Here is a 17451-nt window from a genome sequence, read left to right on the forward strand (position 1 = left end):
TCCTCCACCAGGAGGTGCATTACTTTCTTGGCAAAGCTAGAATATGTTACAGAAGGTACCCAAAACCAGACAGTATCTCAATATGTGGGTAAGGTATCACACATGAAGATGATAGCAGTGAAGTGTGTTTCTGACGAATAGGAACAATTTAATATCCAGAATTGTTGAAGAAAAAAATGCGGTGCATTACTTCCTGGGCAAACCTAGTATAAGTTACAAAAGATACCCTAAACCTGACATGTGATTCACACAGTGACGCACTGGCTCTGCCACCAGGAGAATGATTGGTGCCGATAGGACATACACACCTTGTTTCGCGCTGGAGGAAGGCCATAGAAGGGCGTAATTCTCATTACGTTCAATAAAGAATTGTTGAAGAAAAAAATGCGGTGGATTACTTTCTGCCCAAACCTAGTATAAGTTACAAAAGATACCCTAAACCTGAGATGTGATTCACACAGTGGCGCTCTGGTTCCGCCACCAGGAGAAGGATTGATGCCGATAGGATATACACACCTTGTTTCGCGCTGGAGGAAGGCCATAGAAGGGCGTAATTCTCGTTACGTTCAATAAAGAATTGTTGAAGAAAAAAATGCGGTGCATTACTTTCTGTCCAAACCTAGTATAAGTTACAAAAGATACCCTAAACCTGACATGTGATTCACACAGTGACGCACTGGCTCTGCCACCAGGAGAATGATTGGTGCCGATAGGACATACACACCTTGTTTCGCGCTGGAGGAAGGCCATAGAAGGGCGTAATTCTCATTACGTTCAATAAAGAATTGTTGAAGAAAAAAATGCGGTTCATTACTTCCTGGGCAAACCTAGTATATGTTACAAAAGATACCCAAAACCAGACATGTGATTCACACAGTGACGCACTGGCTCCGCCACCAGGAGAAGGATTGGTGCCGATAGGACATACACACCTTGTTTCGCGCTGGAGGAAGGCCCTAGAAGGGCGTAATTCTCAATACGTTCAATAAAGAATTGTTGAAGAAAAAAATGCGGTGCATTACTTTCTGGGCAAACCAAGTATATGTTACAAAAGATACCCAAAACCTGACATGTGATTCACACAGTGACGCACTGGCTCTGCCACCAGGAGAATGATTGGTGCCGATAGGACATACACACCTTGTTTCGCGCTGGAGGAAGGCCATAGAAGGGCGTAATTCTCATTACGTTCAATAAAGAATTGTTGAAGAAAAAAATGCGGTGCATTACTTCCTGGGCAAACCTAGTATAAGTTACAAAAGATACCCTAAACCTGACATGTGATTCACACAGTGACGCACTGGCTCTGCCACCAGGAGAATGATTGGTGCCGATAGGACATACACACCTTGTTTCGCGCTGGAGGAAGGCCATAGAAGGGCGTAATTCTCATTACGTTCAATAAAGAATTGTTGAAGAAAAAAATGCGGTGGATTACTTTCTGGCCAAACCTAGTATAAGTTACAAGAGATACCCTAAACCTGACATGTGATTCACACAGTGGCGCTCTGGTTCCGCCACCAGGAGAAGGATTGATGCCGATAGGATATACACACCTTGTTTCGCGCTGGAGGAAGGCCATAGAAGGGCGTAATTCTCGTTAAGTTCAATAAAGCATTGTTGAAGAAAAAAATGCGGTGCATTACTTTCTGTCCAAACCTAGTATAAGTTACAAAAGATACCCTAAACCTGGCATGTGATTCACACAGTGACGCACTGGCTCTGCCACCAGGAGAATGATTGGTGCCGATAGGACATACACACCTTGTTTCGCGCTGGAGGAAGGCCATAGAAGGGCGTAATTCTCATTACGTTCAATAAAGAATTGTTGAAGAAAAAAATGCGGTGCATTACTTCCTGGGCAAACCTAGTATATGTTACAAAAGATACCCAAAACCAGACATGTGATTCACACAGTGACGCACTGGCTCCGCCACCAGGAGAAGGATTGGTGCCGATAGGACATACACACCTTGTTTCGCGCTGGAGGAAGGCCATAGAAGGGCGTAATTCTCATTACGTTCAATAAAGAATTGTTGAAGGAAAAACTGCGGTGCATTACTTTCTGGGCAAACCTAGTATATGTTACAAAAGATACCCAAAACCAGACATGTGATTCACACAGTGACGCACTGGCTCCGCCACCAGGAGAAGGATTGGTGCCGATAGGACATACACACCTTGTTTCGCGCTGGAGGAAGGCCATAGAAGGGCGTAATTCTCGTTACGTTCAATAAAGAATTGTTGAAGAAAAAAATGCGGTGCATTACTTTCTGGGAAAACCTAGTATATGTTACAAGAGATACCCAAAACCAGACATGTGATTCACACAGTGACGCAATGTGTCCGCCACCAGGAGAAGGATTGGTGCCGATAGGACATACACACCGTGTTTTGCGCTGGAGGAAGGCCATAGAAGGCCGAAATTCTCATTATGTCCAATAAAGAATTGTTGAAGAAAAAAATGCGGTGCATTACTTTCTTGGCAAACCTAGAATATGTTACAGAAGGTACCCAAAACCAGACAGTATCTCAATATGTGGGTAAGGTATCACACATGAAGATGATAGCAGTGAAGTGTGTTTCTGACGAATAGGAACAATTTAATATCCAGTTCACTACTAACGCATCTAAAATAAACTGAGATTTTTTCATATGCTTGGAATGACAATTGCGCAGTCCATGCAGCCTTTCAATATTGATACGTGACGAAGAATTAGTACGTAAGACAAAATAAAGGAAATAAAAAACAAATAAATAATCTCTTACCCATTCCTAGAGAACATTAACATAGATATTTTTGTCACGTGAGAATACAATTATCACTTTCGGACAACACCGTTGGTACAGGCGAGTGTCTGTGTGTGTGTGGATGGTGGGGGGGGGGGGGCCTTGTGCCTGCGCGTGTGTGTGGGTGGGTACGCGCGGGGGCACTTCCGTATACGTGTGTGCGCATGTGCTTCTTAGTGTTTTAGTAGTTCCAGTTTTGAGCAGTGACCATTTCACAAATCATATAGCAAATGATCAATTCCCGATAGGAGCTCTTAACGTATCCACTATTCCCGTCATACATACTTCATTTTTACAGCTACAGTGTCTGTTGTTTGCCTTTTAAATACTTTATTAATACTAGTTAGTGTTGTGTGTGCAAGTACTAAAATCCAATTTTAATAAGTTTGGCAACATATCACCATTTTTAATAGAGTTAGTTATTCTTTAATATGTTTGTTCCGAGGATCAAAGCTGCACCTTTCGTTCTCTTGTGGAATAGGTCAGTTTTAGAAATATGTTGACTATTTATATGATTGTAATCGGTCATTGTTTTGTACACATTTGTATTTCAAATTTGTTTAATTGTAACTTAACTTCGTTTGGAAGTAAAACAGAGCTCTCCCTATGTCTTCTCAAAACGAAAAAAGAGAGTCAAACAATTTATTTCTAAGTACGAGCTACCCCAGAACATTAAACCATATGACGTTAGTAAACGAAGATATTAACCTTAAACAGACGTTTTCGCATTTCCTTCTCCGTAAGTCAAAAGCTACAGAGTCTATCTGTTTTATAAGATTTGTAACATGCGATTTTCAGTTTAAATTCTTATCAATATAATCGCTTAATAATTTCGAATATTCTGTTTCATTATCTGATTTGCCCTCACGGTTTAATTCTAACAATGTAGTCAGGTCTCCGTGTGACTGCTACGGTCACAGGTTCGAATCCTGCCTCGGGCATGGATGTATGTAATGTCCTTAGGTTAGTTAGGGTTAAGTAGTCCTAAGTTCTAGGGAATTGATGACCTCAGATGTTAAGTCCCATAGTGCTCAGAGCAATTTAAACCATGTTTTTGTAATCAATTCTTGTGCAGTACTAAATTTCATGTATTGTTGTTATTAGTGACTGCTCATTTGCAGAGAAACAGCTATTAAATTCCAAGAAAAAGGAAAAAAGTGTAAAAGTTTCTCCGTTAGGCTTCACTATAACAATTGTGATTACAGAGATATGTAAACAGGCAGAATAAGGCGCTGCGGTCGGCAACGCCTGTGTAAGACATCAAGTGCCGGGTGCAGTTATTAGATCGGTTACTGTTGCTGCAATGCCAGGTTATCATGATTTATGCGAGTTTGAACGTGGTGTTATAGTCGGTGCACAAGCTATGGGACACAGCATCTCCGAGGTAGCGATCAAGGGGGGACTTTCTCGTACGACCATTTCACGAGTGTACCGTGAATTTCACGAATCCGGTAATACATTAAATCTCCGATATCGCTGCGGCTGAAAAAGATCCTTCAATAACGGGACCTACGACAATTGAAGAGAATCGTTCGGCGTGACAGAAGTGCAACCCTTCCACAGATTATTGCATTTTTCAATGCTGGTGCATCAACAAGCGTCAGCGTGCAAACTATTCAACGAAACATCATCGATATGGGCTTCCGAAGCCGAAGGTCTACTCGTGTACCCTTGATGACGAAGCCTCGACTGGGCCTGTCAACACTGACATTGTGCTGCTGATGACTGAAAACATGTTGGCTGGTCGGACGAGTCTCGTTTCAGATTGTATCGAGCGGATGGACGTGTACTGATATGGAGACAGCCTCATGAACTGTTCAAGCTGGTGGAGGGTCTGTACTGGTGTGCGGCGCGCGCAGTTGGAGTGATATGGGACCCCTATACATCCAGATACGACTCCGACAGGTGACACGTACGTAAGGATCCTGTCTGATCACCTGCATCCATACATGTCCATTGGGCAGTCCGACAGACTTGGGCAATTCCAGCAGGACAATGCGACATCTCACACGTCCAGAATTGCTACAGAGTGAATCCAGGAACATTCTTCTGATTTTAAACACTTCCGCTGGCCACCATATTCCCCAGACTTGAACATTATTGAGCGTATCTGGAATGCCTTGCAACGTGCTGTTCAGAAGACATCTCCACCCACTCGTACTCTTACGGATTTAGGAGAGCTCTGCAACATTCATGGCATCAGTTCCCTCTAGCATTACTTCAGACATTATTCGAGTTCAATGCTATGTCATGCTGCGGCACTTTTGCGTGCTCGCAGGGGCTCTAGATGATATTAAGCACGTGTACCAGCTTCTTGGCTCTTCAGTATATATGAAAACGACCTTTTCAAGGTGACTAACAAGGTTTATGGTAAAATATAGGCTGCAGTATTGGAATATCTTATTATTTTCTGCAGGTAAGATAGTTCCACTTCTTACATTAAAACACACGCGTTTTGAGAGAAGCCATCAATTGAGCCGTGGCGCCTGGTATAAATTCTGTTTTCGATAAGGTCGCGCTCTTTGGTTTTCAGCTGTTCGAGTCAGATAGGTAGCGCGCCGCGGCGGCAAGAGCGTTGTGACGAGTACGGGGGGAAGGGGGAGAGAGTGGACACGAAGTGAGTAGAGACAGAGTGCTCCTCCGTAAGGCTGCGCGGTTGGATTTGTCTTTTGCTTGGTCGTAATGTGATGTGCCGGGGCTCGTGGTGGTCATGCAGTTGTGCATTCTTCAGCGTTACCATGCTGTGAAACATAGTTTGGTTCCATCTTTGCCTTGGTCAATGATTTACTTCTTGGCTAAACTGGAGAGGCAAGCGTTTCGTAATGGGAAGTTGGCAGATTATGTGTGAGCAACTTCTCACTCCATGTTTTGCAGTTGATTCTGCATTTACTTGTGGTGCTGTTCATTGTGTGATTCATAGAGTAGCTTTTCAGCTTCTTTTAAAAAGGAAGAAAAGGAAAAATAAAAAATTTGCAGCTCACTTCCTTTTGGGTGTTATTTTAGCTGCCTGTTGAGCTAGCGTAAACTTCATCTTGATCAGAAAGAAGCTCTTTCTGTCTTATTGAGAGTAAACTGTGTGCTGCCATTTTCCTTTTTTTCTGATATTAAAACTTCCGTTAGCTTTAGTTGTTTTCTTTCGAGCGCCGCAAAGAGTCGCTGCGTGTTGGAGCACGGTCCAGTTAGGTGTTCAACGCTTTGGAAATGTGTTTGTTTGTGCCCGCCCGTGTATTGGGTGGTTGTAAGCATGAAAACTGTAAACAATTTTGATATTAAAAGTATCAGGCCTGTATGTGCATTTGGCTATTTGAAAGAAGTTTATTTCAGTTTAGATGTTTGACTTCCTCTGAAGCCTAGTGCTAGTTCGTAGCCCTAATATTATTAGAGTGTTTGTTTTGAGTACATAATTTTGATTAGCAAGCCATCACATGGAGCATAATTATGTATTACATGAAATCGTTCTCACTCGCTTATTGTGGCGCTAAGGCAACACATTTTTGAAGTACGCTACAATTGTACATATTATTTGCTGATAAGTATAATTCCTAACAGACTGACGGTCCAGCTAGTACTTAGACCAAGACTGATGAATATATTTTTCTCTTAATTTGGCCTTTAAGGTTGTTAATGAACTATTGTCACATTAATGATCAAAGTTAGGGAGTAAATTTTGAAGCTGATCACTTTCCATCATTTGTTGCTTATTTTAATCGACTTTCTTGAAAGCTGCCCATTCTATCCTCTATTTCGTATCGAATCTAGTATTGAATAATTCTTATATATTAACTAAGTCTTTTTACTGTACTAGAGGTGCTCCTCGGCGTACATTTGTTATTAGAGGCTTGATAAGGATTGCACTGTTGCTGTGCTTTGACCTGTCTCAGAAATGAGTTTTGTTTTGCAATCACAGCTGGTCTTCAGTGGTATCGGCCAGTTTAGACCAGAATTTTAATGTTTGGGTACAGCCAGAAAATCTACTGGAAGGGTCAGTTATCATTTCAAGAATGTTATCCTGCGCATCTTCTGCAGATTAGTATTTTTGGACAGCTCTGTTGGCACAATTAAAGAAGGATTAAGTATTTTTCTAGTTTTAAGACTCGTAATCGTAGGACTGTTTCTGTGATTCTTTCAGTTATTTGAACCTTAAAGGCTGCTTTTATCCATGGATTCTTTAACAATGTATATTTATTTTACTGAGTGGTTCTAGGCGCTTCATTCCTTAACCGCGCTGCTGCTACGGTCGCAGGTTCGATTCCTGCCTCAGACATAGATGTGTGTGATGTACTTAAGTTTGTTCGGTTTAAATAGTTCTATGTCAAGGGGCTGATGACCTCAGATGTCCCATAGTGCTCAGAATCATATGAACCATATTTTAGTGATTACATACATTCCATGTTTTTTTTTTTTTTTTTTATTCTGATGAAGATTGCCCTAGTGCCATCGAAACCGTGGTCATTTGACAATTTTTTTTGCAACCGACGTGGCTGTATATACTTTCTGTAATTTTTAACTTTTAGACCATAATGGTTATTGTTAGTGCTCATAAATTGTGAGTGTCAAATAATAGGTTGTTCCTTTTAATAATGAATGTTGTTTTAAATTACCCGAGATCAAGCCCTTCCATTCAATCGCTTTTTCTGGCGCTTACTTAGAAGCAGTTACGAGGCTCATCAGCTAAGTAACTTCACTGTAGCTTACGTGACATTTCATACAACAAGATATTGATAATTTAATTACAGAATATTAAAAATATCTAATAAATTCTTAATGATGTAGTAAACATGTGTAGGGGATATTAAAGTACAAAAGGCATTGGGATGACTAGAGGCTCCATAGAGCGGCCAGGAAATGTATTGGAGCGAGTAGCTTGGAAACAAAATAGCACGCCAGGAAGAATACGAGGACAGGATAGAGCGCGCAGGCGCAGGGCTGCCGCGACTCACCTGCGACGTGGACGGCGATGCTGTTGGTGATGCCCCGCGGCGTGGCGCACGTGTAGACGCCCGTGTCCTGCGGCTTGCTGTAGTAGATGGACAGCCGGTACTTCCACTCGCGCTCCTCCGCCGCTATCGCCCAACCTGGCAACAGGTACCACACCCCTCATGGCGCTGTTACGCAACTACAACAAGCAGTAATCACTTATTGCTAATGAAGCTACATCTCGCGTTATACCACCAGCATCATCAACATGTTCTCGGTGGATAGTGATTTGTGCTCGTGGAATAACAGCCGCTAATGGGAAAGGATGTCCATTTGTAATCTTGGTATTTTGTAGGGGGTCAAGTTTCCGCAGCCTTATTCCAAAAACGTAAAGGACTCGGAAGGGCAGTTGAACGAAATGGGCAATATCTTGAATTTAGGGCACAAGATGAACATCAACAAAAGCAAAACGAGGATAATGGAATGGGTCGAATTAAATCAGATGAGCTGAGGGAATGAGGTTAGGAAATTAGACACTTAAAGTAATAAATGAGTTTTGGTATTTGGGAAGAAAAATAAAGGATGATGGTCGAAGTAGGGAGAGTATAAAGTGTAGACTGGTAATGACAAGAAAAGCGTTTCTGTAGAAGAGATATTTGTTAAAATCTAGTACAGATATGTCAGGAAACCCTTTCTGAAAGTATTTTTGTGGAGCGTAGCCATGTATGGAAGTGGAAAATGGGAAATAAACAGTTTAGACAAGACGAGAATAGAAGCTACATAATACTGAAGATTAGGTGGGTAGATGGGTAGAATTGGTGAGATGAGGAATATGTGGTTCAACTTGACTAGAAGAAGGGATCGGTTGGTAGGACGCGTTCTGAGGCATCGGTGGGTCACCAGTTTAGCAGTGGAGCGAAGCTTGGGAAGGGGGAGGGGAGTTAAAGTCGTAGAGGGACACCAAGAGATGAAAAGAGTATGCATATGCAGACGGAAGTAGGTTGCAGCAGTTACTCGGCGTAAAAGACGCTTGCAGACGATAGAGTAGCACGGAGAGCTGTATCAAACCAGTCTTTCCACTTAAGACCCCAACAACAACAACATTCCAGAGAACTGGTATTGGAGCAGTGTGGCTCCCTGATGGGAAAAAATTGTTTGGATTCCCAGGATTTGCTTCACAACCAAGGAAAACCTCCTGTAAAACTTGGTTTTATCTGGGGACTGGGATAGTTTTTTATTTATTTTTTTCTGGAGAAGAGCAAATAAATATGAATGCTAGATGTGCGTACGGTAGTCAGATCGATATTAAAATAACAGTGTGTTTCGTGTAGGCCTGTATGCCTCCTTTTGTTTTCTTTAAATTGTGTTTAGTGGTTACAAATTTAGTTACTGGCAGCGGAAATTATTTTGATAGGTCTGAAGAACTCACATACACGTAAACAGAGAATGATTAACAGCTGTTATTGTGTGCCTAGTACCCATCCCTTACCCTAACTCCAGCTTAAAAAAAATTTTATGCTCATGGCTATATAATAGATAATAAAACGTACATGACTCATATTCAACAGTTTTTAAGAACAACATTTGTAGTGTTGGAGTTATTGTTTATTAGACTACAATATCGACCCTAACAACGTCCAGAACGCACTCACACTCGACATTACAGTTATGGTGGCTATGCCTCGATTAAACTGCACCAAAGCAATAACATAAATCACGTTACTGTGGAGGCATTGTCTTTGTAGACAACGAAGTGAATTCAGCTGGAACAGAAGTTGGTTTACAACGTAGCCCGTAGATGTTTGTGAACAGAGAAAATAAGTATAATTTAAAATATCTTCACATCAAAAACGAAACTGATAGAATTTAGAGTGTTTCAACTACTTAGAGGGAAAACAGTAACTGTCAACAAAGTAGTAGTGCAAGTTAACAGATCTCTATAGCTCCATGTTCTTAATCATCTTCCATTCCAAAAAAATCACTACGTTGACTGCAAACAGCAAAGCATAACTTATTTTAAAATGATATTGGTGCAATTTTATCATTAAATCGTGAACTTATGGCTAATAACTGGTAGCATAGGGCACTCTTCAGATATTAGGTGTTTCCTGATTGCGTAATACAATTTAAAATTAGAATATACAGGGTTTTCCTAAATGAACTCTGCAACTCTGATCGCATATATTTCAGGAATAGAGACAGGTAAAAAAGTGCGGTTTGCTACATAATGTTTACAAACATCTAAACTCTTAACAGCAATTTTACACACATCAATGTCTGTGCTATCTGCAGTTTGCTTTATAACTAAGCGATAATCCAGTTCCACCTACGACCGGCCTAGCATGTCCTCATAATGTGTGCAATTGCTGCTCCGAAGCGAACTCGCAGTTCGTGCAGGTCCCACACCGGGGTCTGGTAGACAACATCCTTCAGAAAGCCCCAAATAAAATTATCTAATGGGGTTATACGACGTTTTCCAGTGAATCTGGAGATGTCTTATACAAGGTAAAAAGCGTCATAGGTGGATAAATAAAATAATAAATCCAGTTTTTGAACCAAGGCTGTTTGTTCTTTCATACTAATGAGGCCATGTGACGACAGCCTGGAGCGGTTGGGGGGGGGGGGGGGGGGCAGGGAATGGATCTCATCTGCCAGTTCGTCGACATGGAAGTGTGCCGTCGAAAGCCTTCCTAATGATTGATGCCCAGTGACAAGGGGAGCCATCCTGCTGCAGTACGATGACAGCTTGCAGTTATTCAACCAGTAGAAATTCAAACTGTTCGACCATGTTCAGATAATCAGTCGAGGTTGTTCGCGCGCCTGGAAATGAAGACGATTCTACTATACCGTCATGAAGCAGACAACGCCACATGTTTACCTTTGGATGTCGCGCACGATTTTCACGCTAAAGTAGGGGTTCTAGGAATGTAAGAGACTACAGTGTGTCGGTTTGTTTTCCTGGACGCATAAGTGCAAGCCTTGTGTGTGTACGTCGCCTTTTTCAGATAATTTGGATCATCGTCGATGCATCTCAGGTGGCGTCATTAGATTGAAGCTCATGCAGCAGCTGCAGCTTGTAGGCATGAAGCTTCAGTGTCTTGTGCAGCACCAAGTGAACCGAGGTTGGTGGTAGCTTCGGCTGTTGAGACGCCTTACCGAGTGATAAGGGTAGGTTCCTGGCCCTGTTGCACCCTTCCGACATCTACATCACCCGTGCTCGGACGCATGGAACCTGTCCTCTTCATGACAGTTCGGTATTCCTTAACCTTGTATAACACTCTCCGATGGTAGGACGTGATGATGAAGAAAAGAAAAAAAGAAAAAAAAAGAAAAAGCTTCAGGTGAGTGTGAACACTACGCCGCAAACCGCACCTTCCTACCCACACCCGTTTCAGAAACGGCGATCAGAGTTGTACAGATCATTTTTTAACACCCTGTATATTCTTTCACTCTTACTTTGTATGACTATGGCTATTTTTGGCGTTGTATCAATGTTTATTGATGATGCAAAGAACAAATATTAAAGAGAAAGTAGAAGGAAGTTCCAGAATGGAACATGAGGAGAATGAGATAGTGGATGGACGAAGAAAGAGAAAGACACGTAGAAAGAGAGAGAAGCAATAATGTTTTTATCTTTGGCGTTTTATTACTTACATAAAAGGTCATGATGCGAGTAGAAACTACAGCAATTGTAGAATTGTAGTATGCACTTGGACTAATGAAAACTACATTTTGTAAGTAGTGGAAGATGAACACTACTTAAACTAAACACAGTATTGGAAGTATCAGTATTGTTGTATGGATCGTATTACTGAGAACAGTAGCTGGATACAAATTACTTGACAGAGAGAAAAATGAATATATCTGGAAAGATTTAAGCTTATTTTATTTCAATGAAGAGAATGAACTATATAAACTAACAAAAAGAGTATTCAATAATAATGAAAGAAATCGGAACATCGAAGTCACTGCTGAAGTATAAGCTCTAAAACGAAAGAAGAAAAATGGGTTGCTGAGGATTAAATGTACGTAGCGAAATACTGGAGGAGGATCTTGTTGCTGATCTGGAAGATGATGTGGTGAAAATCCTTCACGTCCCCTACGGTCTTACTGATATATTGCTAAATTTAGAAACAGTAATATGTTTTTAGTGTTAAAACAACAAAATGAAACAAAGACATCAAAATGAAGGTGGGCAAAACTATAGGGTGTTTCAATGGGATTGGTTCCATTATGGAGATAGAACTTGGAGAAAATATTTACCTTACGTATATATTTATGCTTTTGCTTACAAAAGCAAGTATAACATTTTAAAAGGGTACATATTTTACGTGTATGCATTTAAGGGGTTGCACAAAAAATTTGAAAATGAAAAAGAAACACACTGCCAAGCATAATACGGTGTAGCAAACCAGTTTCCTGACGTTTCAGAGTGGATAAATACAGGTCCTGTGGGTTTTGAAGGGACTCTTGTACCATTCATCCCACAAAATATTGGCAAGATCAGGTAACGATGAAGGAAGTGCATAGCGATCACGCACCCTTCTCTCGAAAGCAGTGCTGAGGCTTGGCGAATGTCTTGGCCAGGAGAGATGCGAAAATTCATCCTCGTGCTCACGAAACCAGTCCGGAACGATGCGAGTTGTGTCAAAAAGTGGCCTTGTTGTCTTGGGACATAGTATCACCGTACATTAGATCGCCCTGATCAGCCGAAATAGTCACATAATCTTTGGCAGTAATGCAACCATACACACTAATCATGGGGCTATATAGATGCAGATAGTGCTAGACTCATATGCGCCGGCCGCTGTGGTTGAGCGGTTCTAGACACTTCAGTCTGGAACCGCGCGACAGCTATGTTCGCTGGTTCCAGTCCTGCCTCAGGTATGGATCTGTGTGATGTCCTTAGGTTATTTAGGTTTAAGTAGTTCTAAGTTCTAGCGGACTGACGACTTCAGATGTTAAGTCCCATAGTGCTCAGAGCCCTGTTGAACACATAACCACTTGAAAAGGCCCTGGTGGCTAAAAGCGATCGCGCTGTTAGAAGGTGAACTTGCAGCTGAGTACCACAATTTAGGATACACTGAACCATCCAAAATGTTGCAGAAAAAGAAACTTCTTGAAACACTATGTACCTTGTACATGATCCACAATTCTTATTGTCAATTTTTTCGCAGATTTCGTGCATTCAGTTTGGATTCTGGAGATATGTAGGAACACGCGAAACAGTATAGACCCTACGACTTAAATTAGAAGATGGATTAAGGAAAGGCAAAGTTATTTTTACAGAATATGTATATTTAGAGAAGTGTTGATAATGTTAACTGGAATAGTGTCTTTGAAATTCTGAAGGTAGCAGGGTTAAAATACAGGGAACGAAAAGCTATTTACACCTTGAACAGGAACCTGACGGCAGTTGTAACAGTCGAGGGGCACGTAAAGGAGGCAGTGGCTGAGTTGGGAGTGAGATTTAGTTGTAGCCTATCCCTGACGTTATTCAGTCTGTTCATTGAACAAGCAGTGAAGGAAACCAAAGAAAAAGTTGTAGTAGGAATCAAAGATCAAGAAAAAGAAATAAAACCGTTGAGGTTTGAAGGTAACATTGTAATTTGTCCGAGAAAGCAAAGGACTTGGAAGAGCAGTTGAACACAATGGACAATGTCTTGAAAGGAGGATATAAGACGAACATCAACAAAAGCAAAACGAGGATAATGGAATCTGGTCGAATTAAATCAAGTGATGCTGAGGGAATTAGATTAGGAAAGGAGACTGAGTAGTAGATGCGTTTTGTTATTTGGAGAGCAAACTAACTAATGGCCGAAGTGGACAGGATATAAAATTTAGACTAGCAATGAGAAGAAAAACGTTTCTGAAGATACGAAATTTGTTAATATTAAATTTAGACTTAAGTGTCAGGAAGTCCGTTCTGAAGATATTTTTCTGAAGCGCAGTCGTGTATGGAACTGAAAAATGGACGATAAACAGTTTAGATAAGAAGAGATTAGAAACTTTCGAAATGTGTTGCTACAGAAGAAATCTGAATATTCGACGGGTAGATCATTTTACTGATAAGAAAAAACTGAACAGGACTAGGGAGAAAAGAAATTCGTGGTCAACTTGACTAAGAGAAGGGATAGGTTGATAGGATACATTTTGAGACATCAGGAGATCACCAGGTTAGTATTTGTTGGGAGAATGGGGAGTGTAAATTGTAAAGGAAACCCAAGAGGATAATAAAGTTAGCAGGTTCAGGAGAATGAAGGCTGCAGTAATTATTCGGATTTAAAGAGGCTTGCACAGGGTAGAGTAACAGTGAGAGCTGCATTAAACCAGCCTTCCGACTGAAGACCACAAAGTAACACCTGCATTCAGAGTACGCCCCAGCGAGTAGTCTACCTACTGGAGGAGGAGCCAGCGGGGCTACCTGTGAGGTACTGCCGGAACGTCGGCGTCCACGTCCACTCGGGGTTGCCGAGCTTCCGCGAGAAGAGGCACTCGAGGTGCAGCGTCGTGCCCGGGAAGACCGCCACCGCGCCAGACGGCTCCATCGAGGCCGCTCCCGCTGGTGTCTTCACCAGGATCGTCGGCGGCGCGTACTCTGCAATCACCAAACCACTCATCACGGATTTTCTAAAAGGAATCACCTCCCAGAAGTCACTCGGGACGAATGCTTCTCTATATTAACAACCTTGATATGAAATATCATTGTTGAAAAACTCTGCACGTAGCAATTATTACGTAAGTCAAATACACAGCCCGAAGTTTCTTAGCCGTGCTAGCCCCAGTTTTCCGTCGCGTCCAAAGAATATCGATAGCTGCAGCCCTTCTTTTCATGTCTTTGGGCGTTGCCTAGCGACTAGATCACGCGGTCCCATGAGGTGGCTGGCCGATGCACAGTCGCGCTCTTATTTAAGCCTGTGCTCTGGCCGGCTTGTGGAGGCAGCTGAATTGATTGACTGGCGGAGCTCGATGCTTTTGGAGAGCCGCGTTGCCCGCGCCGTATACTCTGTGGCGATGTACTTCTGACAACAGAAGAAGTGGCGGCTTGCTCCGTGTTCGTTGCTGTCAGTCAGGGATCCGGTGTCGACCAGCCTGGAACCTTACATCCTTGAGACGCCAACAGCAGCATGAAATTACCTTATTTTCTCGGAGCGGTGCAAATGTTAATGGTAAGCGTCGCTTTTGACATTAAGTGAAAGGTTCGGATAAATTCTAGTGTCTGATTCTACTCGTCGGCTTTGAGCAATGTCGTCATAAGTAAAGCAAAGACGGTACGTATGGGCAATCTATGAAAGCAACGGATCATGTTCGCAAACAAACGAATGTAGCAAGCGATAAAATTACAATCACATTCACGCAGTTATTTACTTAGTCATGAGTCATATCGACATGAACTGAAGATAACGAAAATAATTGAGAACAAGAATTAAAAACAAATTTTCATCTCTGGTCAGAAGTATTCTCGTAATTTATGCGACTAGAAAATCACAGAGAATCTTTAAATTGCATTACGGTAAAGTGCATGGTGAAGTCATATTGCTATAAAATAAGTGTTAATTTTATCGAATCTAACGGGAGAAGCACAGGAAAGTGGGAGTTTTGGGAGGGGTGAATCCAAAATGTATCAGAAAAACTGGAAGATTAAATGAATTACAACGTTTACGTAACAGTTGCACAAAATGTGGAGAAGCGACACACTAAATTCTAAATGATTAGAGAATACATGATAAACGAATATTTACAAAAAATAAAGAACATTGGAATCGATAACTAGAATTGGCATATGCAAGTAAATTCCAGTCACAGATTCCAACCGCTCCATAATTCACATGTAAATTATTTTTGCAGTTGTATGAACTGAAACGTAATACTATTTCTACATCTGTAACTGGTCTCTAAAACTACTGCGATGTACAACAAAAATTGGAATCGTTAACAAGGACTGAGCTAATACTTTGGTCGATTCTAGCTACCGATTCCAAATTATTAATTTTTTGCAGTACTTCAGAGAGCAATTAAGAATGCAGAAATCATATTAGCCTACATTTTAGTGCCCACACGTGCTGAGGAAACGAAGTAATTAATGAAGCATCGAATGGCTGGAATGGGTAACTGGAATTGACCTATATAGGAGGTTAGTTCTAGTTGCCGATTCTAACTTTTGGATGGTTCATAATTTTGGACATTTATGCAGAAAATCTGTGGACTATGTTTTTGTAGAATTTGTAGATTTCTTATTGATCTCAGAGCTACTCCGAAAAATTAATAAAGATTGTGGGTATAGTTTCCAAATTTTTCTCTTTTTCGTAGTAATGAAGATAGTAATACCATGTGTAGAAATCCTGTAACACTTTAGTGCACAGACTTGTTGTAAAAAGATCTAAATAATGAACCGTGGAATAGTTGGACTCGGTAAGTGGAATTAACCTATATGGGTCAGTTCCAGTTACCGATTCCAGTAATTATTAGACCTACTTTTTGTCAGTGTTCGTTACTTGTGCACTCGTCCCGTTAGATTTAACGATTAGTATTAAAAGTTAACGCTAATTCAAAATATTAATTACTTCATGACTCCCTATACTGTACTGGATTTAAAAGTTCTCTCTGCTTCTCTTAATCGCATAAATTACAATAATAATTTATTTCACACATGTGTATCTCTCTTTTTCCGTTCTTATTTCTTTTCGTTACCTTTAATTCTTGACGGTATAATTTGTGGCCAAGTAATTAATCAGGTGAACTGTGTTTGTAATTTTATGGTATGCTATATTCGTTTCAGATGCTTTCAAAGACTGCAATTATGTAGAGTTTCTGTCTTAGGTATGACGTCATTGCTCGAAACCGACGAGTGGAATCGGACACTAGAATTGACCCAAGCGTTCTGTCCGTTTCTCGGTTTATTCCTTTTCGGCTTCTTGGTCACGTGGGCATTGTGCTACCTGGCCATAATGTATGGCCGCTCACGTTGTGAAATGTTTTTCTGCTGTGCTTGTTGGAACCACGCGTGAGTCGTTGAGAGACTGTCCAATTATGTAAATCTCATGGTGAGCGCAGAGAGTGATCGACTATCATGATTTATGTAACGTCTGGTTTTTTATGAGATTTGTGTGATGTGTCCACAAGTAACAATTTTTATTTAATTTCTGTTTTTAAATCTCCTGTAAAGGACGCCATTGCCGCGATAGCTATCCCCTATGAAAGGTCTATTGTCTTTTGTGTATCAAGTGTCCCTATTTCTCTTAGAGTGTTACTCTTTTATTTAACGTCCGATAGTAGTAAATTAGTGGACGGCTGTCATTTTCTGTTTCAGGAGTGCGCCAAGCTGGTACTGGTGCTATCTGCGCGTAGGACATGTGATGTTGCATTCATATTCTTCTATTACGTGTAATGCTACTACAGGGCGGTTGTTAGGACCTGTGTCGGTATGTCGACCGATGATGGATATTTACCAAAATTTCGCTACTAAAACCTGCTTCATTTTGTTTTCACCTTTTTTTAAAAATAGATACTTTAAGTTATTTAATATACTAGCTTTTGAGAGTAGCAAGTGTATTAATGAAGTTAGTTATGTTCCAGGCGATATTTAGTATTATTATCATCATCAGAGGATGTTACATGCATGATACCGTATTCTGTCTGTGCCGAATTAGTGTTATTCATTTTCACGAGGCATTTTGATGTGCTGAAACACATTAGCTCATTAGGTACGTCTCTTCATCGATTTGTTTAACTGCCGAGCTGAGT

The 17451-nt window shown here is 41.1% G+C and overlaps 1 protein-coding gene across 1 annotated transcript in view; it reads right to left on the reverse strand.

Annotated features, from left to right (window-relative positions):
• The window catches only part of LOC126481912 (locomotion-related protein Hikaru genki-like), a 321675-nt gene that overhangs the window by 156879 nt on the left and 147345 nt on the right, over positions 1–17451 (reverse strand). The window contains exons 5-6 of the mRNA XM_050105871.1: positions 14132–14305; positions 7731–7865 (exon numbers count right to left, since the gene is read on the reverse strand). Of these exons, the coding sequence (XP_049961828.1) occupies positions 7731–7865; positions 14132–14305 (309 nt within the window). The remainder of the gene's footprint in view (positions 1–7730; positions 7866–14131; positions 14306–17451) is intronic.

Source organism: Schistocerca serialis, chromosome 5 (assembly GCF_023864345.2).
Source record: "Schistocerca serialis cubense isolate TAMUIC-IGC-003099 chromosome 5, iqSchSeri2.2, whole genome shotgun sequence".
Classification (NCBI taxonomy): domain Eukaryota; kingdom Metazoa; phylum Arthropoda; class Insecta; order Orthoptera; family Acrididae; genus Schistocerca; species Schistocerca serialis.